Below are 24,433 nucleotides of genomic sequence, written 5' to 3'. Positions count from 1 at the left end.
GGCAGAGCCCAGCCCGTGAATGCAAAAGACAAGGCTGAAGTGTTTGCAACCATCTTCAGCTGGAGGTGCTGAGCAGATGATCCTTCTCGGCCTCCTCCTGAGGTCCTCACCATCATAGATGTCAGTCTTCAGCCAATTCGATTCATTCCACATGATATCAAGAAATGGTTGAGTGCACCGAACACAGCAAAGACTATGGGTCCCAACAACATTCTGGCTGTGCTCTAGAACTAGCCGTGCCTCTAGCCAAGCTGTTCTAGTACAGCTACAACACTGGCATCTACCCAACAAGGTGGAAAATAGCCCAGGTATGTGCTGTCCATAAAATGCAGGATAAATCCAACCCGGCCAATTACCATCCTGTCAGCCTCCTCTTAATCATCAGCAAAGTGACTGCCGATCCACTACCTTAAACATCCATTCCCTCCACCACTGGCACACCATGGCTGCAGTGTATAATATCTACAGGATGCACTGCAGTAACTCATCAAGGCTTCTTCGACAGCACCTCCCAAACCCATGACCTCCACTATCTAGAAGAACAAGGGCAGCAGTTACATGGGAACACTATCATCTCCAAGTCACAAACCATCCCGATTTGGACATATATCGCCAATCCTTCATCGTCGCTGGGTAAAAATCCTGGAACTCCCTATCTAACAGCACTCTGGGAGTACCTTAACCACATGAACTGCACATAAAGAAGGCTCACCACCACCTTCTTAAGGGCAACTAGCGACGTCCATATCATGAGAATGAATTATAAAAACCTTTATTTTGTTAGAGAGAAAGCAAGGTTGTAAGAGTGGAGACATTTGAAGAAAAAGGTGGACGAAGTAAATGTGAATTAATTTCTGTGCCTAGGCCCATTCCTGTCTGAACCGTTACCCCTGTTGGTTTAGAACTGGGCAAAATGTAGTAACATTAAAAAGACTTGAAAGACTTACATTTATATAGCACCTTTCAGGACCTCAGGATTTTCCAAAATGCTTTATAACCAATGAAGCACTTTTGAAGTGTAGTCACTGTTATAATGTAGGAAATGCAATGCACAGCAAGCTCCCACAAACAGCTATGAGATCATTTGCTTTTTAGGTGTTGGTTTTGGGATAAATGTTGGCCAAGACAACACCCCTGCTCTCCTTCAAATAGTGCATCCACCTGAGAGGGCAGACAGGGCTTTAGTTTAACATCTCATCTGAAAGACAGCACCTTCAGCAATGCAGCGCTCCCTCATTACTGTACTAAAGTGTCAGCCCAGATTATGTGCTCAAATCTCTGGAGTGGGACTTGAACCTTCTGACTCAGAGGTGAAACTGCTACCACTGAGCTGACACAAACTCATTTTTAAAAGGCTAGACATTAACAGGGACCCTCCTGTTTGAAGAGATGTGTATGAGTTAAAAAGAATGAATTACTATAGAAAAATTACTGTAAGTATTTGTTGATGCTAAGCAGTGCAGCAGAATGAATTGAGCTGCAGGATAGATAGTATCTTTGTACAAATTATCTTAATTACTTTATATTTTACACAAAATAATCTATATTAGATTAGGTGCATATTATTTTGAAGTTGCAGCAATCTCTTATCTACTGTGTCACAGTTATGTTAAGTGCCATCTGTTCTTTCCCTCCCGCTCAGTCCTCCTTGGATTTCAACTCCAAACATGGTAACCTTTTCTCTGTAACTTAGCTCTGTTGCCAAGACAAATTCTTCTCTCTCCTTGCGCACACGCATACATATATACACACACACACACACACACGCTGCTTTCTCTCTGCCTGCTTGGGCAATTGTGCGATCAGCTCAAGATCCTAAATCTCCCAAGTTGGCCTTTTGGGGAAAAATGTTGAGGGAAAACTCAACTTTCATCGAAACTATTTTGTACGATAATTCTGAATGTAAGATTTTGGAAAATGGGAGTGAAGGAGCGGTCTACCATTTGGCCAATGTCATGTTCACTCTGGGCTACATGAGTGGCAGTGGTTTTTTTGGTCTAGTTTATATTTTCAGCCTTTTGGGCGTTGGGTTTTTCATTCAGTCTCTCTGGGGCTGGGTCGATGCCTGCGGGGTGGATATTTTTATGTGGAGTCTGTTACTTTTTGTGCTGTGTTTGGTCCAACTCGCGCACGTTGGCTACCGGCTCAGGAAAGTGAATTTCGAAGAAGACTTCACTAACCTTTACAAAGCCATGTTTCGGCCCCTGGAGGTGCCTCTTAACGTCTACAAGGAGATCGTGAGATGCTGCGACGCCGAGGTGATGAGTCTTGCCCGCGACCAGAACTACGCGGTGGAGGGAAAAACCGCTATCGACCGCCTGTCGCTGCTGCTCTCGGGCAGGTAGGTGGAGGCCGCTCGTTTAAAGCTGTCTGGTATATTCTCCTTTTAAAAAGTATATCTTAGGAGGGTTTTTTTTTTGGGGGACGGACGGGGGGGTTGTGTTTTCATTTATTTTGTAGGATGTGGCCGATGCCAACATTTCTTTCACACATTTTGTGAAACCTTAAAATATTTTGTTCTAAAAGTTGAGCAGCTTTGCTAAATACTCCCGTTACATCTAAAACTCTCACAACTATACAAACGTATGAGTTTTTACCAGAAACATTGCATTCCGCTTCGTTTTCTATAACTGGTGGGGATAAAATACTGTTCCTTGACTTTAAAAAATGTTTTAGTAGCGAGTACTCACAAATAAGTTATTTCTTTTACGACTCGCCTCAAACCTATATTCTATAAGAAATGTTCCATTGGTTTTGTGTTATGTGGAAACGTAAAGGGAATCTAATCGGACTGAGCTGAGGCCAAGTACAGTTTATACTGTAAAAAAAAATTCAGGTTTGATCATAATTCAGTGTTGAGTGCAAAATGAATATATATTGGGGACCTAATAATACAGTACTAGAAAGTCAGGAGTGAATACTGAAGGATATCCTCACCAGTGAACTAAACTGTATATTTCAGTGTTTCCCATTGTGTACTGATGGGATGTATGTTTACCTAAACATTTCTAACCTGTTTTGTTGACTTCTTTCCTGCAGTATGGAGAAAATGTTCATTCTTGGCCAAATACCATACAATTATCCTCCTCTCTGTTTAATCACGAAAGGCAGTTAAAATAATGAATCTCAGGTATACTGATGGTGCAGAGTGCTGACATATTAATGTAGTGACTCAGATTGATTACGTGCAAGTTCAACCTGCAATTCCCAAATTTCCAATCTCATTTGGGTCATTGAAGTTGGTCTATAAGTAGAAGCTGGGCATTTCCCCAGAGAGCAGAAGAGAAAGTGACAGACGCACCAATCTAAACCAATATCTCAGATAGAGCTACAATTTACCCTTTGCATTCCTCACAAAATAAAATCCAATCTGTTCTTTGTTTACAACAGAGGTCTCCAACCCAATACATGTCGCAGTAGCCCAAAGGACCATGTTAAAAGCCACTGATATCAGCAAGATTCTGCAGTTGTTTGAATTCTCACAATTGCACTCAGAATCACTAAGAGCATGCATGCTTCAATCACAATCCTGCTGTGCAGCTACAGAACTGCAACTTTAAAATGACTGGTAATTTTTGGCACTGATTCACCTAGAGCCATTATATGAACATAGGAACAGGAGTAGGCCATTAACCCCTTGAGCCTGTTATGCCATTCAATTAGATCATGGCTGATCTGTATCTTAACTCTGTCTACCAGCCTTGGTAGATGGAGTTTAGATACATCATGCTTCATTCCACCATTAAACAGGCCATTCAGTGTGGAGTCCACTTCCGCCCAGTGAATTGGTTCATTGAGACCGTCTACCTGCACAGCACATCCCACCAACTTTACTAAATTTTATACAAATGGGTCTGTACTACCATCATCTATTTGCCTTCTATTAAACAGTTTGCAGGTCAATTAACCCATCACTCCCCCTCTATGATTAGTTTCTCTGTTGATTCTCTCCCCTCTCCATCTTTTTCTTTCTTACCAAAATGCCTGATTATGTTTCAGACTTCAATTCTGATAAAGGGTATGCACCCAAAATGTCATAACCTGTCTTTTCTCTTTACAAGATGCTGACTGACCTGCTGTTTATTTCCAGCATTTGCTGTCTTTATTTCAGTTTTCCAGCATCTGCAGTTTTCCATTTCATTTTTCCCTAATACCATCCATTGGGTCAGATGCTTATTCGGTATGATGCTTTTTCCGATTCTGAGTATGCCTTTGTGGGTTTGTTGAAGAGCACCAGACTTATCAGGCACTGTCACCAGCCCAGAGGCACCCCTTTGATGATGACCGATGGGAGACATCAGCTAATGGAAAAAGCTTAGGATCATTTTTGTGTAATTGTGAGCTGTTGCAAATGAACACAACCCATTGATCCCACATTATTTCCCTAATGACCTTCACAATGCACTACATCTCATAATCTACCTTCGCAGTATCTCTTGATTCCTCCAAAAAGGATTCCGATACCACTTACAGTCTCACTGCTTTCCCAAAACAGCTCTCCTCCCCTTTGCAGTTATCTTGACGAAACCATGCTTATTGAATTGGCAGCTCTGGTTTGTTAATGAATTCAGCTGCAGAGGTAAGGAATCATCGGCCAAATCATCAACTATCAAATTCACACCATTGGCAGTCTCGCAGACCCAGTTCGCTTTATGGTTAGCAGTATCGTTCTTGTGGCTACACTCCTTCGCAAAGTCACTTGTAGTACAAAGGTCATCAGTTACTCTGATTCATACATGCCAACATCAGCATTTCCCCAGCCTTGGTCAGTGCGTCAGCTTTTGCTGACCTAAATCAGTGATTCTTTTCCAGCCTCAGGAACTTCAAGAAGCAGGAGAGCAATGGAAGTGAGTAAGGATCATAATTCAAAGTGGGTCAGAAAAGCAATAGAGGTAAGGATCACAATTTAAAGCCTTTCTAGGTTGCTTTGCATTGTCGTTTCCCACTCTTCCACTTCCCAGTTAGCACTTGCTAAGGTCAGAAGAATTAGCGATGTTAAAAAGTCACATACCTTCTATTTTCTGAATTTTGATTGGATTTGGCATAGCTGTGGGAATATATTGCCCTTCTATTGGCTGTGTACACTGCCTGGTACAGGGTGACTTGATTCAGGAAAGGGCAGAAAATAACTTCAAAAGAAGTGTTACCGTCACCAAATATCAAAACTATATGTTCCATAATGGCAAACAAAACCATTTTATGTGTTTTTATAGGGTTCGTGTTACTCATGATCAACAGTTTCTGCACTATATCTTTCCCTATCAGTTCCTTGACTCTCCAGAATGGGAATCCTTGCGGCCTAATGAAGAAGGCAATTTTCAAGTAATTCAATTTTCTTCATTTGTTTTTGACTTTTATGATGCTTAAAGTGAATCACCAAGCTAACAACTTATGTTTTAGACATATAGTGGATATCTTGTATCTATCCATCTTTATCAGTATATTAAAAAGTCTTATGCTTGCATACACTTCCTGTCAAATTTTCCATTGACGGGCATGACAAGATTACCTAGGCAGTTTTCATTAGAAATGTGAACAAAGGAGCTTATGATGGAAATATTAAAAATAAAGGCGGAATATATGATTTTAAATTTGAGACCGAATTATGTTTGCATGTCTTTATCCAATTATCCCCTGCTGTCTAAACTCTTTCCACTAAAGACTACACTTAGTCTTGACTCCTTGTCTGCAGCACCATGGAGATCAACTTGCATATGGTGCACACATCCTTCAATATTTATCCCTTCTAATGTTTCATGAAATCATGTGCAGCTAAGAGGGTGAGCAACAGGCTACCACTAGTATTGTTCAAAACTAGCTACCAGGAGCTATGCAAGAGTGGCACATGGACAACTTTCTCTGTCTTTAATCTCCACATTACAAGGATTAATAACTTGAGCGGTTCAGATGACATCATAAGAGTCAACGTTCAAACAATTTTTGTTTTTTTCTGTATATGGATGATGGCATGTTTAGTGGGTTGGTGACTGCAGATACTAACTGGAAGTGACTGGTTTATTAAGTTCCATGGTACATGAGTCTGCGTGCATAAATGCATGTTGGAAATGAGTCAGATTGTTCTAAGTGCAGCATATATCTGGTTATCTTGTGAGCCTCTTCCAGGTAGCTCATACATCCTTTTGCTCTGGAAGTATTTTGGATTTAAATGGGGAGAGGGAAGCAAGTCAAATTGATCCTATTTAATTCTTGTCAATAATGTTTGTTCTCCTAAAGGTGAAAGATAACTGTGCTGGGAAATGTGTTTTTTTGCACCCAGTGTCAACATCAAGCTTTCAGAAGGCAGATATAATGTGGGTCAGATGTAACATGGAGCTCTGCTTACAATGCTCTGATAATGTGACACGGGATAAGAAAATAAAAAATAGGAGCAGGAGTAGGCTGTACGGCCACTCGAGCTTACTCCACCATCAAATAAGATCATGGCTGATCTTTGACCTCAACTCCACTTTCCTGCCTGATCCCCTTATCCCTTGATTCCCTTAGAGTCCAAAAATCTATCGATCTCAGCCTTGAATATACTCAATGACTCAGCATCCACAGCCTGCTGGGGTACAGAATTCCAAAGATTCACAACCCTCTGAGTGAAGAAATTCCTCCTCGTCTCAGTCCTAAATGGCCGATCCCTTATCCTGCGACCATGCCCCCTAATTCTAGACTCTCCAGCCAGTGGAAACAGCCACTCAGCATCTACCCTGTCAAGCCGTCTCAGAATCTTACATATTTCAATGAGATTACCTCTCATTCTTCTAAATTCCGGAGAGCATCGGCCCATTCTACTCAATCTCTCCTCATAGGACAATCCTCTCATCCCAGGAATCAATCTAGTGAACCTTTGTTGCACCACCTCTAAGGCAATATATCCTTCCTTAGATAAAGAGACCAAAACTGTACACAATACTCCAGGTGTGGTCTCACAAACACCCTGTACAATTGTAGCAAGACTTCCTTACTCTTGTACTCCAACCCCTTTGCAATAAAGGCCAACATGCCATTTGCCTTCCTAATTGCTTGCTGTATCTGCATGTTAAATTTCTGTGCTTCGTGTACAAGGACACCCAAATCTCTCTGAACACCAACATTTAATAGTTTCTCACTATTTAAAAAATATTCTGTTTTTCTGTTCTTCCTACCAAAGTGAATAACCTCACGTTTCCCCACATTATACCCCATCTGCCACTTTCTTGCCCACTAACTTAACCTGTCTCTTTCCCTTTGCAGACTCTTAGTGTTCTCCTCGCAGCTTACTTTCCCACCTAGCTTTGTATTGTCAGCAAACTTGGGTACATTACACTTGGTCCCTTCATCTAAGTCATTAATATAGATTAGAAATAGCTGAGGCCCAAGCACTGATCCTTGCAGCACCCTACTAGTTACAGCCTGCCAACCTGAAAATGACCCGTTTATTCCTACTCTCTGTTTTCTGCCCGTTAACCAATCCTCTATCCACGCTAATATACTACCTCCCAACCCCATGAGCCCTTATCTTGTGTAACAACCTTTTGTGTGGCACCTTATCGAATGCCTTTTGAAAATCCAAATATATTACATCCACTGGTTCCCCTTTATCATCCCTGCTAGTTATATCCTCCAAAAACGCTAATAGAGTAATAAAACACAATTTCCCATCGGTAAATCCATGTTGATTCTGCCTAATCATATTATGATTTTAATAATGGATTTCAGCATTTTCCTATTGACTTATGTCAGGCTAACTGGCCTGTAGTTCCATGTTTTCTCTCTCCCTCCTTTCTTGAATAGCAGGGTTATATTTGCTACCTTCCAATCCACTGGGACTGTTCTAGAATCTAAGGAATTTTGGAAGATCACAACCAATGTATCCACTATCTCTGCGGCCATCTCTTTTAGAACCCTAGGATGTAGGCCATCAGGTCCAGGGGATTTGCCGGCTTTTAGTCTGATTAACTTCTCCAGTCTCATTAAACCCTTGGTTCCCCACTATTTCTGGTATGTTTTTTGTGTCTTCTACTGTGAAGACAGATACAAAATATTTGTTTCACGTCTCTGCCATTTCCTTATTCCCCATTATAATTTCTTCTGTCTCAGCCTTTAAGGGATCCACGTTTACTTTTGCTACTCTCTTCCTTTTTACATATTTGTAGAAGCTCTTACAACCTGTTTTTATATTTCTTGCAAGTTTACTCTCATATTCTATATTCTCCCTCTTTATCAATTTTTTGGTCATCCTTTGCTGGTTTCTAAAACTCTGCCAATCCTCAGGCTTAATTGGCAACATTATAAGCCTCTTCTTTTAATCTAATACTATCCTTAACTTCTTTAGTTAACCATGGGTGGATCACTTTTCCAGTAGAATTTTTATTTCTCAATGGAATGTACCTTCGTTGAGAATTATGAAATATTTCTTTAAATGTTTGCCATTGCTTAACCACCGTTATACCTTTTAATCTAATTTCCCAATCTACCTTAACCAACACACCCCTCATACCTATGTAATTGGTTTTATTTAAGTTTAAGGCTCTAGTTTCGGACTTAAGTATGTAACTCTCGAACTCAATGTGAAATTCTATCATATTATGATCACTCTTCCCCAGAGGATCCCTTACAATGAGATTACTACTTAACCCTGTCCCATTACACAAGACAAGATCTAAAATAGCCTGTTCCCTGGTAGGTTCCATGACGTATTGTTCTAGGAAACTGTCTTGCATGCATTCCATATGGATGCAGTAGTGTAGTGGTTATATTACTGGACTAGTAATCCAGTGATCCAGAGCATGTAAATTGCGATCCCAACATAGCAGTTTGAGAATTTGAAATCAGTTTTTAAAAAATGGAAACAGAAAACTGGTATCAGTAAAAACATGAGACTTCAGTACTACACCAATGTGATTGGCTCTTAACTGCTGTCAGTTGCATCAAAACTTACCACTACCTTCTCAGGGCAACTAGGGATGGGCAATAAATGCCTGCCTTGACAGTGACGCTGACATCTTGAAAATAAAAATTCCAGCTTCACTCTGTTAGTATTACATTATGGATTAATAAATGGATGTTGAACATTCTATTTCATAGTATAGTAGGTTTAGTACAGGAGAAGGCCATTCAGCCCATCCTGCCAGTGCTGGCTCTTTGAAAGAGCTATCCAATTAGTTTCTTTCCCCATAGGCCCGTAAATTTTTCCATTTGAGTATTTATCCAATTACCTTTTGAAAGTTACTATTGAATCTGCTTCCACCACCCTTTCAGGCAGTACATTCCAGATCATTACAACTCGCTGCGTAAAATTTCTTTTCCTCGCGTCACCTCTGGTACTTTTGCCAATTACCTTAAATCTGTGTCCTCTGGTTTCAACACCTTCTGCCACTGAAAACAGTTTCTCCTTATTTACTCTGTTAAAACTCTTCATGATTTTGAACACCTCTATCACGTCTTCCCATAACCTTCTCTACTCTAAGGAGAACAAATCTAGTTTCTTCAGTCTCTCCACATAACTGAAGTCTTTCATCTCCGGTACCAGTCTAGTAAATCTCCTCTGCACCCTCTCTAAGGCCTTGACATCTTTCCTAAAGTGTGGTGTCTGGAATTAAACACAATACTCCAGCTGTGGCCTAACTAATGTTTTATAAAGGTTTAACGTAACTTCCTTGCTTTTGTACTCTATGCCTCTATTAATAAAGTCCAGGATCCCGTATGCCTTTTTAACAGCCTTCTCGACTTGTCCTGTCACATTCAAAGATTTGTGTACATACACCCCCAGGTCTCTCTGTTCCTGCACTCCCTTTAAAATTGTACCATTTAGTTTATATTGCCTCTCCTCATTCTTCCAACGAAAATGTATCACTTCACACTTCTCTGCGTTAAATTTCATCTGGCATGTGTCTGCCCATTTCACCAATCTGTCTATGTCCTCCTGAAGTCTGTTATTATCCTTCACATTGTTTACTACATTTCCGAGTTTTGTGTTGAATTGAATTGTTATCAGCTCAATTCTCATGGAAGTTATAAATAAAGAAGTAGGGAAAAAATGGCAAATGTAGTAATTATATGTTCTGCTCTTAAGTATTTGACCAGTTATCTCAAAAAGCAAATTATCATGGTACATGCTTTCTTCCAACAATAATAATTTATGTTCAAAACAAAAGAAGCAGCTTCCTTAAACAAACCTGATCTGCTATGAACCTAAACCCTTATGCATGCTGTGAGTAGAATAGCATGCCATGGGACTAACAATTACTCCATAACTGCAGTATATTGCACTGGAGACCTCATGGGATGCCCGCCTTACAAGATAATACTTCTGACATTATTCTCTAATGGACAGTACATGGAGCCCCTGTTAGTCCACTCTTGGCTGAGGCAGTAGGAAACCGGTACCAGGAGATCACAAAACTGTTCCTCAATTTCATACCTTGATGATGTGGAGATGCCGGTGATGGACTGGGGTTGACAATTGTAAACAATTTTACAACACCAAGTTATAGTCCAGCAATTTTATTTTAAATTCACAAGCTTTCGGAGACTTCCTCCTTCCTCAGGTAAATGTTTCAGGAGCTCCTTGAAGCCTACGCATTTATACATATAGAACAATACATGGTGTTTACAGACTGCCCCTGCAACTGCCCGTTGCCAAGGCAATCACCGTGTTCAGACAGAGAGGTGTCACCTGCAGAACCCCCGAATACACATTCAACAAAAAAACAAACAGGAAAAAAAAACAGAGAGAGGCAGAGACATCCGGAAGGCAGAGAAAGCCAGCAAATGACCCATTATATTAAAAACAGATAACATTTGTTCGCTGGTGGGGTAACGTGTAGCGTGACATGAACCCAAGATCCCGGTTGAGGCCGTCCTCATGGGTGCGGAACTTGGCTATCAATTTCTGCTCGACGATTTTGCGTTGTCGTGTGTCTCGAAGGCCGCCTTGGAGTACGCTTACCCGAAGGTCGGTGGATGAATGTCCATGACTGCTGAAGTGTTCCCCGACTGGGAGGGAACCCTCCTGTTTGGCGATTGTTGCGCGGTGTCCGTTCATCCGTTGTCGCAGCGTCTGCATGGTCTCGCCAATGTACCATGCTCTGGGGCATCCTTTCCTGCAACGTATGAGGTAGACAACGTTGGCCGAGTCACAGGAGTATGAACCATGCACCTGGTGGGTGGTGTCCTCTCGTGTGATGGTGGTATCTGTGTCGATGATCTGGCATGTCTTGCAGAGGTTACCGTGGCAGGGTTGTGTGGCGTCGTGGACGCTGTTCTCTTGAAAGCTAGGTAATTTGCTGCGAACGATGGTCTGTTTGAGGTTGGGTGGCTGTTTAAAGGCGAGTAGTGGAGGTGTGGGGATGGCCATAGCGAGGTGTTTGTCCTCATTGATGACATGTTGAAGGCTGCGGAGAACATGGCGTAGTTTCTCCGCTCCGGGGAAGTACTGGACGACAAAGGGTACTCTGTTGGTTGCGTCCCGTGTTAGTCTCCTGAGGAGGTCTATGCGATTTTTTGCTGTGGCCCGTCGGAACTGTCGATCGATGAGTCGAGCGTCATATCCCGTTCTTACTAGGGCGTCTTTCAGCGTCTGTAGGTGTCCATCGCGTTCCTCCTCGTCTGAGCAGACCCTGTGTATTCGCAGGGCCTGTCCATAGGGGATGGCCTCTTTGACGTGGTTAGGGTGGAAGCTGGAAAAGTGGAGCATCGTGAGGTTGTCCGTGGGCTTGCGGTAGAGTGAGGTGCTGAGGTGCCCGTCTTTGATGGAGATTCGTGTGTCCAAGAAAGAAACTGATTCTGAGGAGTAGTCCATGGTGAGCTTGATGGTGGGATGGAACTTGTTGATGTTATCGTGTAGTCTCTTTAGTGATTCCTCGCCGTGGGTCCATAGAAAGAAAATGTCGTCGATGTATCTGGTGTATAGTGTTGGTTGGAGGTCTTGTGCAGTGAAGAAGTCCTGCTCGAACTTGTGCATGAAAATGTTGGCGTATTGGGGTGCGAATTTGGTCCCCATGGCTGTTCCGTGTGTTTGGGTAAAGAACTGGTTATCGAAGGTGAAGACATTGTGATCCAGGATGAAGCGGATGAGTTGTAGGATGGCTTCCGGAGATTGGCTGTTGTTGGTGTTGAGTATTGATGCTGTCGCAGCGATGCCGTCATCGTGGGGGATACTGGTGTATAGTGCCGAGACGTCCATCGTGGTGAGAAGTGTTCCTGGTTCAACTGGTCTGTGGGTACTGAGTTTTTGTAGGAAGTCTGTAGTGTCGCGACAGAAGCTGGGGGTTCCCTGTACGATGGGTTTCAGGATGCCCTCGATGTATCCAGAGAGGTTCTCACACAGGCAACGGAACCCTGTGTGAACCAGTTGAACCAGGAACACTTCTCACCACGATGGACGTCTCGGCACTATACACCAGTATCCCCCACGATGACGGCATCGCTGCGACAGCATCAATACTCAACACCAACAACAGCCAATCTCCGGAAGCCATCCTACAACTCATCCGCTTCATCCTGGATCACAATGTCTTCACCTTCGATAACCAGTTCTTTACCCAAACACACGGAACAGCCATGGGGACCAAATTCGCACCCCAATACGCCAACATTTTCATGCACAAGTTCGAGCAGGACTTCTTCACTGCACAAGACTCCAACCAACACTATACACCAGATACATCGACGACATTTTCTTTCTATGGACCCACGGCGAGGAATCACTAAAGAGACTACACGATAACATCAACAAGTTCCATCCCACCATCAAGCTCACCATGGACTACTCCTCAGAATCAGTTTCTTTCTTGGACACACGAATCTCCATCAAAGACGGGCACCTCAGCACCTCACTCTCCCGCAAGCCCACGGACAACCTCACGATGCTCCACTTTTCCAGCTTCCACCCTAACCACGTCAAAGAGGCCATCCCCTATGGACAGGCCCTGCGAATACACAGGGTCTGCTCAGACGAGGAGGAACGCGATGGACACCTACAGACGCTGAAAGACGCCCTAGTAAGAACGGGATATGACGCTCGACTCATCGATCGACAGTTCCGACGGGCCACAGCAAAAAATCGCATAGACCTCCTCAGGAGACTAACACGGGACGCAACCAACAGAGTACCCTTTGTCGTCCAGTACTTCCCCGGAGCGGAGAAACTACGCCATGTTCTCCGCAGCCTTCAACATGTCATCAATGAGGACAAACACCTCGCTATGGCCATCCCCACACCTCCACTACTCGCCTTTAAACAGCCACCCAACCTCAAACAGACCATCGTTCGCAGCAAATTACCTAGCTTTCAAGAGAACAGCGTCCACGACGCCACACAACCCTGCCACGGTAACCTCTGCAAGACATGCCAGATCATCGACACAGATACCACCATCACACGAGAGGACACCACCCACCAGGTGCATGGTTCATACTCCTGTGACTCGGCCAACGTTGTCTACCTCATACGTTGCAGGAAAGGATGCTCCAGAGCATGGTACATTGGCGAGACCATGCAGACGCTGCGACAACGGATGAACGGACACCGCGCAACAATCGCCAAACAGGAGGGTTCCCTCCCAGTCGGGGAACACTTCAGCAGTCATGGACATTCATCCACCGACCTTCGGGTAAGCGTACTCCAAGGCGGCCTTCGAGACACACGACAACGCAAAATCGTCGAGCAGAAATTGATAGCCAAGTTCCGCACCCATGAGGACGGCCTCAACCGGGATCTTGGGTTCATGTCACGCTACACGTTACCCCACCAGCGAACAAATGTTATCTGTTTTTAATATAATGGGTCATTTGCTGGCTTTCTCTGCCTTCCGGATGTCTCTGCCTCTCTCTGTTTTTTTTTCCTGTTTGTTTTTTTGTTGAATGTGTATTCGGGGGTTCTGCAGGTGACACCTCTCTGTCTGAACACGGTGATTGCCTTGGCAACGGGCAGTTGCAGGGGCAGTCTGTAAACACCATGTATTGTTCTATATGTATAAATGCGTAGGCTTCAAGGAGCTCCTGAAACATTTACCTGAGGAAGGAGGAAGTCTCCGAAAGCTTGTGAATTTAAAATAAAATTGCTGGACTATAACTTGGTGTTGTAAAATTGTTTACAATTGTCATACCTTGATGTTAAAGCAGGCCCATTTGATGACCAATCATTCTTTTATCAATGGTTAGGCAATTAAGATTTTAATCATTTTATCATTTAAGGTGCGAATTGTGGTCTACTGGACTTCTGAAAGTCAGTTTTCATTTGATACCTGACAGCAATTGGAACAATAACTTTTAGTCTGATTGGCAAAGACTATGGGCCCCGACAACATCCCGTCTGTAGCGCTGAAGAGTTGTGCTCCAGAACTAGCCACGCCTCTAGCCAAACTGTTCAAGTACAGTTACAACACTGGCATCTACCCGACAATGTGGAAAATTGCCCAGGTATGTCCTGGCCACAAAAGCAGGACAAATCCAATCCGGCCAATTACAACCCCATCAGTCTACTCTCAACCATCAGCAAAGTGATGGAAGGTGTTGTCGACAGTGCTATCAAGCGGCACTTACTCACCCATAACTCACTGATACTCAGTTTGGGTTCCGCCAGGACCACTTGGCTCCAGACCCCGTTACAGCCTTGGTCCAAACATGGACAAAAGAGCTGAATTCCAGAGGTGAGGTGAGAGTAACTGCCCTTGACATCAAGGCAGCATTTGACCGAGTGTGGCACAAAGGAGCCCTAGTAAAATTGAAGTCAATGGGAATCAGGGGGAAAACTCTCCAGTGGCTGGAGTCATACCTAGCACAAAGGAAGATGGTAGTGGTTGTTGGAGGCCAATCATCTCAGCCCCAGGACATTGCTGCAGGAGTTCCTCAGGGCAGTGTCCTAAGCCCAATCATCTTCAGCTGCTTCATCAATGACCTTCCCTCCATCATAAAGTAAGAAATGGGGATGTTCGCTGATGATTGCACAGTGTTCAGTTCCATTTGCAACCCCTCAGATAATGAAGCAGTCCGAGCCCGCATGCCGCAAGACCTGGACAACATCCAGGCTTGGGCTCATAAGTGGCAAGTAACATTTGTGCCAGACAAGTGCCAGGCAATGACCATCTCCAACAAGAGAGAGTTTAACCACCTCCCCTTGACATTCAACGGCATTACCATCGCCGAATCCCCCACCATCAACATCCTGCGGGTCACCATTGACCAGAAACTTAACTGGACCAGCCACATAAATACTGTGGCTACAAGAGCAGGTCAGAGGCTGGGTATTCTGCAGCGAGTCACTCACCTCCTGACTCCCCAAAGCCTTTCTACCATCTACAAGGCACAAGTCAGGAGTGTGATGGAATACTCTCCACTTGCCTGGATGAGTGTAGCTCCAACAACACTCAAGAAGCTCAACACCATCCAGGACAAAGCAGCCCGCTTGATTGGCACCCCATCCACCACCCTAAACATTCACTCCCTTCACCACCAGCACACCGTGGCTGCAGTGTGTACCATCCACAGGATCACTGCAGCAACTCCCAAACCCACGACCTCCACCACCTAAAGGACAAGGGCATCAGACACATGGGGACAACACCACCTGCACGTTCCCCTCCAAGTTACACACCATCCCGACTTGGAAATATATCGCCGTTCCTTCATCGTCGCTGGATCAAAATCCTGGAACTCCCTACCTAACAGCACTGTGGGAGAACCTTCACCACACGGACTGCAGCGGTTCAAGAAGGCGGCTCACCACCACCTTCTCAAGGGCAATTAGGGATGGGCAATAAATGCTGGCCTCGCCCACATCCCATGAACGAATATAAAAAAAATGAACTGGTTAACATACAAACTACTTCAGAGGATCAGTAATTTGAGTGCTTATAAAGCAAAAAGCAATATAGTGCAGATGCTAGAATTCAGAAATGTAAAGCAGTTCTGACAAAAGGTCACCGACCTGAAATGTTAACCGTACCTTCCTCTCTCCGCAGATACTGCCTGACCTGCTGAGCGTTTCCAACATTTTCTATTCTTATTTAGTAATTTCGGTATTTTGAGACTACTGGGGCTTTAGCCCAGATAATCCGACTACAGTACGCATGCTATAGATACAACGAGCTTCACTTTAAGATACTAATTTTTAAAGTACATTTTCACCCATCTTGTCACATCAACCTTGGAAAAATTGGATTTGATCTCCCTCAAGGAAATCTATTTGCATGGCCAACTTTCTCTTTCCAATTTGGACATATAAGAGCCGATTTTATGTTCTCAGCAGGGAGTTTTGTTTGCTGGAAGTGCTTATTGGGAAATTATGGGCGTGTTTCCCCTGATTTTCCGGCCATTAATTGGCAAGACTTCCTGCTCGAAGTATGATTTTGTAAGAATGGCGCTATAGAAAATAAATAATAGTTAGCTGTGTTAAATTAAACAGCTTGTCTACAGACTGAGTATGAGCAAGTTATGTGCACTTTGATGATACTGGATATTTGTATCTTTTGAGAATTTGCTTCAGTTCCTCTGATGTTGCTGAACATCTCAATGTATCTGTTTTGCAGGTGACACTGACAGCAGAAACAGACTGTTGCTATGTGACGTGGAAGAGAAGGAAGCTGTATCAGCTCTTGGCTAAGCACCAATATATTGCACGCCTTTTCACTGTTATGCTTGGAAATGACATTGCAGACAAACTTTACTCACTTATTGACAAGCTCTACTGCAGGGGTGGGGTCCGCTATGACATCCGTCTACCCAGTCTTTACCATGTATTAGCACCTTCTGTCGAAGCTGAGAAGGAGAAAATTGCGGAGAGTCCCCATCATGTTCCTCAGGAGTCTCCTTTTAAAAAACCGTGGCCGGACAGCAGCGACTTGATTGGTGAGGATTCTACCAGCCTAGTTCTGGAGGACTTTGCAGATATGACTGGATCATTTATGGAATATACCAGTGAAAGGGAGTACATGAAATAGTGGTCCAGTAAATGTGATAAAACACTGTCACTGTCCATTCATGTGTAAGTACACTGCTGCTTCAAAGCTTACAACTACGCCTAAAAAACTAACTTGGCTATCTGATTCTGCTGGACCACAATGACAGTGTGTGGTAAGTGGAAAAGCTATTCTTGAACAGTTGGGGTGTTCTGCTGACATTGAGGTACGTTGTTAAGTTAGATGTAAAGCAGTTTTCCTTTGACACCCTGTGTTATACTTGCTCTTTTAGTGCTTAATACTAGCCCACCAAACATGGAGGCACAATGCCTGGCATAATTTAAGAAATGCTGTCATCCGAAGGACCAAAACTAAGAATGTGCTTCACTGCATGAAAGCATTGCTTTATTACAAAGGTTTCCCCCCATAAAGAGGAAGACATATTCAGTTCTTCAGCACAGTTGTTCCTCACCTTCGTAAACACATTTAATTATTTTAATCAGATATGGAATCCCCATTCTATTGCTAGACCGACAGAAAATTATTTTAAAAAGTTAAAGTAGACAAAGTTTTACATACATTTTAATTTGAATTTATCTTCTGAAAGCCAAGAGCTAATTATATTAATGTGCATTTGCTTTTACTCAAGAATGGGCTTCTCTTTGATTACCATGTCTTGCATATTGCAGCTGCAATGGTATTTTAAAATATTTGAAACAAACCCTACAGATAGTGGGGCTGATTTTGTTTCAGTTATGCCAGTTTGCACCAGTTCACAGAATGTGAGGATCAACCAACCTGCAGTCCACTGATGCATCAAGTGGGTGACTGATGAGTTGTTTGCCAGACAAAGCAATTTCATCACTTTTCCTGTGGGAAACCAGAAGAGACCCCTAAGGTTTTTCCCTAAAATTTAGGATGTCATTGTTTGCACACATGTAATCCTACTTGCTCCTACACAAAATAGTGGGACATTCATGAATCAAAACAGTCATTCAATGTGCAAGTAGTCTGTGAGCATCCACAGAGAATCTTGCAGATAAATGCTCACTTCCTCAGCAACTGTCATGATGGCTTCATTTTAAGGCTGTCCATTACTCCCCTTTTATTTGACCTGCAAAGAAAATTGAATAGTTAACTTCCAGGAGACTAAGTGTACACTTAGGTTAATTTAACAGCACCTCCGGCCCTGTGACCTCTACCAATGAGAAGGACAAGCGAGCAATGATATGGGAACACCATCACCTCCATGTTCCCCTCCAAGTCATACACCATCCTGACTTGGACATATATTGCTATTCCTTTATCATCACATAAGAACATAAGAATCAGGAGCAGGAGTAGGCCATACGGCCCCTTGAGCCTGCTCCGCCATTCAATAAGATCATGGCTGATCTTCGACCTCAACTCCACTTTCCCGCCCGATCCCCATATCCCTTGATTCCCGTAGACCCCAAAAATCTATCTATCTCAGCCTTGAATATACTGAACGACTGAGCATCCACAGCCCTTTGGGGTAGAGAATTCCAAAGATTCACAACCCTCTGAGTGAAGAAATTCCTCCTCATCTCAGTCTTAAATGGCTGACCCCTTATCCTGAGACCATGTCCCCTAATTCTAGACTCTCCAGCCAGGGAGAACAACCTGTCAGCATCAACCCTGTTAAGTCCCCTTGGTTAGGTTAGGAATTGCAGGATACTAACTCAAATACCATCATGGGAGCACAATCATTACAGGGACTGCAGCGATCCACAAAGAAGGCCCACTATCACTACCTCCAAGCAACTAGGGATTGGCAATAAATGCGACCTTGTCACCATTGCAAATAAAAAAAGGTGGGAAACACCTTTATCATGCATATGCTGTACATGGAAGGGGGTTATACATTTGATTCTTTACTGATGGAAGTGGTAGTGGTAAAGGGAGCCACTGGGAAAGGTACAGTGCTGCTTCAATGAATAATGATGCGTAGCTAGCCAATATAAGAATGGTTGGGAGCGAACAGCTCATGTCAGTAATAGTTGCTGCACTGCATAATTATGAGGAAGGAGAAAATCTCCGAAAGCTTGTGAATTTAAAATAAAATTGCTGGACTATAACTTGGTGTTGTAAAATTGTTTACAATTGTCAACCCCAGTCCATCACCGGCATCTCCACATCATAATTATGAGGTCACAGTACAGTGTCCTACTTTCCGCTCCTGGTGAATTTTTTATTTTGAATTCAGGATTCCTGCACAGTGCTGCTGGCAATAACACTATCAGTGACCCTTGTCAAGTCCCCTCACTCACCGTCCAGCTAATGCTGGAGGAAAGAGGATGTTCCGTCCCTGCTGTCAGTGCTGCTGCAAGGTTTCTATGGTCTCCCTGAACCATGGGGCACTGAGGCTGCCCCATTTTTGTGCTTTATGAGCAACACTAACAACAAAAATCCCTTTCGGACCAGCAAAAGCTCGCAGATTCTCACCTCCTAATGGAGGAGTGCCGAAGAGAAGACACATATCACGCTTAGCAATCATCCACCTGGAAATACAGCCGGGTTCAGCAATATTCAAGTCAAGAGCTTGCCAACTGCGCACCACTGACCTATGCTGCCCTGACACAGAAAGCAGTCCAAATGTTGCAACAGATTAAAGCCTTTCAGTTTAGCCCAGTAGGTAGGTTAGTCTTTGAATCAGTTCAGTTGAAGTCCCAAATAAAGGGCTGTCAATTGTGTTCTCACTAAAACAGCAAATGTCTCTCACCAACAGTTTTAAAAGTATAAAGCACTAAAGGACAAAATTTCCTTTGGCCGAGCTCCACAGAGTGGGACTTCCATCTTCCTGTTGTTTGTGCCCCTGAACATGATTGACTGTCCAGGATCAAGGGCGTTTCAATATTTTGGGTAGGTGCCGGTGACAATGAGGTGCCTGCCTTAACTGGGGGGGAAGGGAAATTTCTGCAGCATAAGTGAGGCATTGTGGGTCGCTTTAATGTTATCACGATACTGATGACCTTGTGGGCGAAGGCACTGTTTGATGTAGCAGATCTGCTGGCACAAATACAATGGGCAAAATGGTCTCCTTGAGTACTATAAAGTTCTATGGTTTGGTTCTTGATATGTTTTGTATACATGCCACTTGTTTGTGTTTGATGTAGTCAGGTTCTGGGAGCACTGTCTGCATGTCTATGTTAGCGGACTAAAATCAGCATGGGCAGATGAGGATCTCCCCCAAGTGCCGCATCCAAGTTCCCATCTGCTGATGCTCCTGCTGTACTTGACATCAGTGCACACTATGGGCAGTCATTGCTGCCTACAGTGTACAATACTGTCAATCAGAGAAGGAGCAGCACTAGGTAACAGTTCAGGAGCTGTGCTTGAGGGGGAGAGCAGTGGTCTGGATGGGGGGTGCGGGGTGGGGGGTGGTAGAAAGAGGGGGAAGGCATGAGCTGCATATTTGGGAGGGAGAAGAGAGTGCAGGTAGAAGCTGGGAGCAGTACTTAGAGAGGGGCACTAGGGAAGCTGGGTCTGTTGAAAACCCAAATATAATTTTAAAAAATTTGTTCTTGAGATGTCGGCAACACGGGCTAGGCCACACTTATTGCCCAACGCAGTGGCCCTGAGAAGGTCTTGGTGGACCTTCTTCGTGGATTGTTGCAGTGCATGTGATGATGGGGCTCCATGATCATGTTTGGTAGGAAATTCCAGGATGCTGACCCGGCAACACCGAAGGAACAGCAGCAATTGTGAAGTATAGATATGTCTAAAAATGATGCATTCTTATTAATTTTGATGTAATAAGAATTCAAAATTTCATATGGATGCATGCTTTTGGACCTTTCACTCCAGAAATGACCCCAGTTGGGGGGTGGGGGGGGGGGAAGAAGCAGCACTTGGAAGGCTCAGTGATAGCACTATTGCTTCTGAGTCAGCAAATTGTGGGTTCAAGTCCCATTTTCGACAAACCCAGATAATCAGGATATAGCAATATTATCTGGAGGAAGTTCACATTTTTTCCTACATAACAGTGACTACACTTCAGAAGTAATCCATTGGATGTAAAGTGCTGAGAACATGATAAGGCACCATATAAATGCAAGTTATGTTTTCTTTCTTAGAAGTTTCATCTGTATTTAATTGCTTCCCCTAGGATATTTATACAAATTAAGAAAAGGCTATAAACCATACAAACTGTCCCTGTTACATTGGAGGGAATGGCTCGATGGGCCAAATATCTTTTACATTCCACAATTTATCGATGGCAATTATAGAGCTTCATATCCATCTCTGAAGGATCTGAATATAAACTTCCTGAAAAGGAAACATTTAACATGTGTTTTTTATAGTTCCATCTTTAGTGTAGAATGCTCCTTAAATGCTGCATCTACCAGTAATTGCACAATATAATTTATTTTATGTGAAGTGTTTTGGAATGTTTGTGAGATGTGATGAGGCATTATATAAGTGCAAATTTTTTCTTTAAGTGAGAAATGACAGTGCTGGGAAACTAAATAGTTCCTAAATTTCACCTATGCACAGCAATGATAGAACATGGATCTGATGCAATGTAAATTGTACATATACAGCTCTAATTAATATATCTAAAGACAAATGCAGATGAACACCCCATACTGCAACAAGGTGACTTTTCCATTTTCTATACTTCACCATTTGAAGTTGTTCAAATGTGACTGCCAAATGAATGCAAAATTAGTGTTGTATTTGATAACAGTCTCTTGCTGTGGACTTATTTCCATGGTAGAATGGACTTCATTCATCTTGATTGTGCTTGAACTCTTATCCTCGTACATAAAGTTTACCTTACTGTACCATCTAGTTCCCCTAAGGCTTCTGCTGTTCCTGCTGTAATGCATGTAGCATTTGCTGCTGTTCTTTGGCTGACTACTGTTCTGTATTTGCCATTTCAGCACCTTCATTTATGGACACTTCTTTCAGCACCTTTGAGACTAGAAGAAACCCTTCCAGATAATTGCTGGACAGCAACGGAACTTACTCAAAATATAAATTTAGGCATAGTAGTGAGATTTTGTAGGACAGTTTATTCAAATAAACATTTAATAATACTTTTCAGCAAATTAATTATAGCTGAGAAGCAGGTGAAATTAATGGAGGGTGCTTTAATAAAGTACCACACCATTGTGACATTTGCAAACAGGGTGGCACTTGGCATTTAGCATTTAAAAAAACACTGTTGATGTTTGCAGTACAGGATTGCTAATCTAATATGAAGGAAGAGAAGGGAAGGGAGTTAAAGTAGAAATGGTGCCTGTCAATTGAACACAGATGCTGAAGTTTGGATGAGTTTTGGAAGTTCTCAGCCAGACCACTTGAGTCTAGCATTTGACCTTGGGAGAGAAGGAAAAAATATCACTATGTATCGTATTCTGCAAGTACAAATTCCATACTGGCTGACTACAGTGGCATGTGACATGGAGAAGTTGTGGCCTTGATTCTAGATTCCTAGTTAAAGCTGGCCAATTATGGCAGATGGATAAAATAAATTTTAAAAACTTAAAAACAAAGAACATGCAATAACATCAGTAATAGATTTCCTATTTATGATCACACTAAAGTGATGATAGACAAAAGTGGAATCAATTCTGGTCCTTCAATCATTTATTCTATTATACATGAGGGGAAATTCCAGATTTGTAGTTTAAGTTATCCAGAAATTAGGAAGGTAACTTCTACTTAGATGATGGATGCAATCAGATGTCTGTGCACATAATGTTCATAGTGAGGCCTACATTGTCAATCTGATGTGATACTGTACATTTCTTAGATAGTTAAATATGGGTATTTTTCATTGCTAAATGACAGAAGTGGGCTGTGTTTACTGTGGCTATTACCTGACATTAAAATTTGATAGTTTTGTGTGATAAGAAGGTTTACATAGGATATGCTGCATTAATTTAATGGCCCAGGTTTTCTAATAGGCACTTGCTAGCCTGATTTTTTTCTGTCCATTGAAATGAATAGGGTGTGGGGAAATTGCAGACTGGTGAGTACGCAAACTCACCAGATACTATGTATCCTAATTGCACCATAGAAGTTTCAGTTAGGTTGCTTTCAGTTGCTGTGAGTGGGCTGTCAAAAATAAGTTGGTCAAATCCTTGCTTATACTTAAATAAACTGCATCAGATCACACTGCACCACTAAGGGGAAGATATGGATTTGCATCTAGTGAGTTTATATCTCAGTTGCACTAGTAAAGAAAGGTAGGTTCCCATAGGGAGAGGGGAGAAAACACTAACTAAAGCTGTTCTCACATAACATAACACCTAAAGAACTTGTCAAACTTGACATTGTCTTATTTGCTTCATGAATTCTCATTATATGTAGAAGTTCAGTTAGAAAGTTTAAACTGTATGACACAATTACTTTTCTCAGTCCTTTGTGATTGCAGACATTGAGTAGAATTATTGTTGGTGACAGGAGGTAGGCATTATTAGTAGGATGTAATTTGTATTCTGAGACACATTATAGGGTCAGGCAGCCAAAATATATTTTAAAAATTCTCATATATAAATGTATTTACTGGAAACATCACTCACTGATCTAAGGCAGAGACCAGTGTCCTGCGTTATACCCCACTACATCCTTATCTGGAACTGTTGCTGCGTGTCTGTGCTCAGCTTTTGTCCCTGCTACGTTCCACTTTGTCTTTGTTGTTCTCCCTGTATAACATCACAATTGGAACATCAGCAAAGATGCAGAAGCAGCAGTTGTTTCCTCTGAAATGTAGATGCAGGCTCGATCTTAATTACAGGAATTTCTGAAAGCAGGAAGGAGTGTTTACAACATTAATACTGGTGTTTATCATGAACTTAGTACCTTCCACAGATTACTGTTAGCCCTGTCATTTTTGTTGTATAAACTGAAACCTGCTGACTGCCTGGCCTGTCTATACTGGCATTGGTCTAGAGACCTGTTGAACATAGAATAATCAGAATGATCACTTGATTACCAATGTACAAAGAGCTTGCTGGACAGCACCAATTGCCAATAAGTCATCTCAAAAGCAACACTTAGCAATTTTTATTAGAAATGGCTATTGGAGGGAGAATTTTTAAAGAAAATTTAAACAGTCTTAATTGACTTTTCACTTTACATGCACATTAAATGTAAGGATGATTAAAATATGTACTATACTTAAATGAAATCTTTTTATGCACTTAAAATGCTGACATTAATGATATACATATAAACAAGGTATATATTTGTAATATGGACTACAAATCCTGTAACAGTCCTTTCCTTTGTTTGGAGTATAAAAGGTTAGATATAATTTACATTGTTATTTCATTATTCCCATTCAGATGAAGGTAAGTTACTAACATTAAAAATTGGAATAATAGGTGTCAGAAATTTCAGGCAGCTCAGCTTGGTTCTCAAACAGTAACTGGATTGCATTAGCCTCTTCTTCAGAAATAATGTCAGTTTTATCAAGAAGTCTTACCAGTTGGGAAACAGCTAACAAGTTTTTTTTCTCCCCCCTCAGAAACTTCCATAAATATGTGTATCAACTCATCCTATTCTTATTTTAA

The 24,433-nt window shown here is 42.4% G+C and overlaps 1 protein-coding gene across 2 annotated transcripts in view; it reads left to right on the top strand.

Annotated features, from left to right (window-relative positions):
* The first annotated feature begins 1,739 nt into the window (after positions 1-1,739).
* popdc2 (popeye domain containing 2) overlaps positions 1,740-24,433 on the top strand; it is a 31,196-nt gene continuing 8,502 nt past the window's right edge. Inside the window, exons 1-3 of one of the 2 annotated variants that reach the window (XM_067993011.1) lie at positions 1,740-2,341; positions 5,214-5,322; positions 16,518-16,972. In XM_067993011.1, coding sequence (XP_067849112.1) covers positions 1,848-2,341; positions 5,214-5,322; positions 16,518-16,928 — 1,014 coding nt within the window. In that variant the 5' untranslated portion in view covers positions 1,740-1,847 and the 3' untranslated portion in view covers positions 16,929-16,972. The remainder of the gene's footprint in view (positions 2,342-5,213; positions 5,323-16,517; positions 16,973-24,433) is intronic. The other variant, XM_067993012.1, reaches the window with a different exon arrangement.

This window comes from Heptranchias perlo, chromosome 11, assembly GCF_035084215.1.
Source record: "Heptranchias perlo isolate sHepPer1 chromosome 11, sHepPer1.hap1, whole genome shotgun sequence".
Taxonomy (NCBI): Eukaryota; Metazoa; Chordata; class Chondrichthyes; order Hexanchiformes; family Hexanchidae; genus Heptranchias; species Heptranchias perlo.
This window is presented reverse-complemented; position numbering and strand designations above follow the sequence as displayed.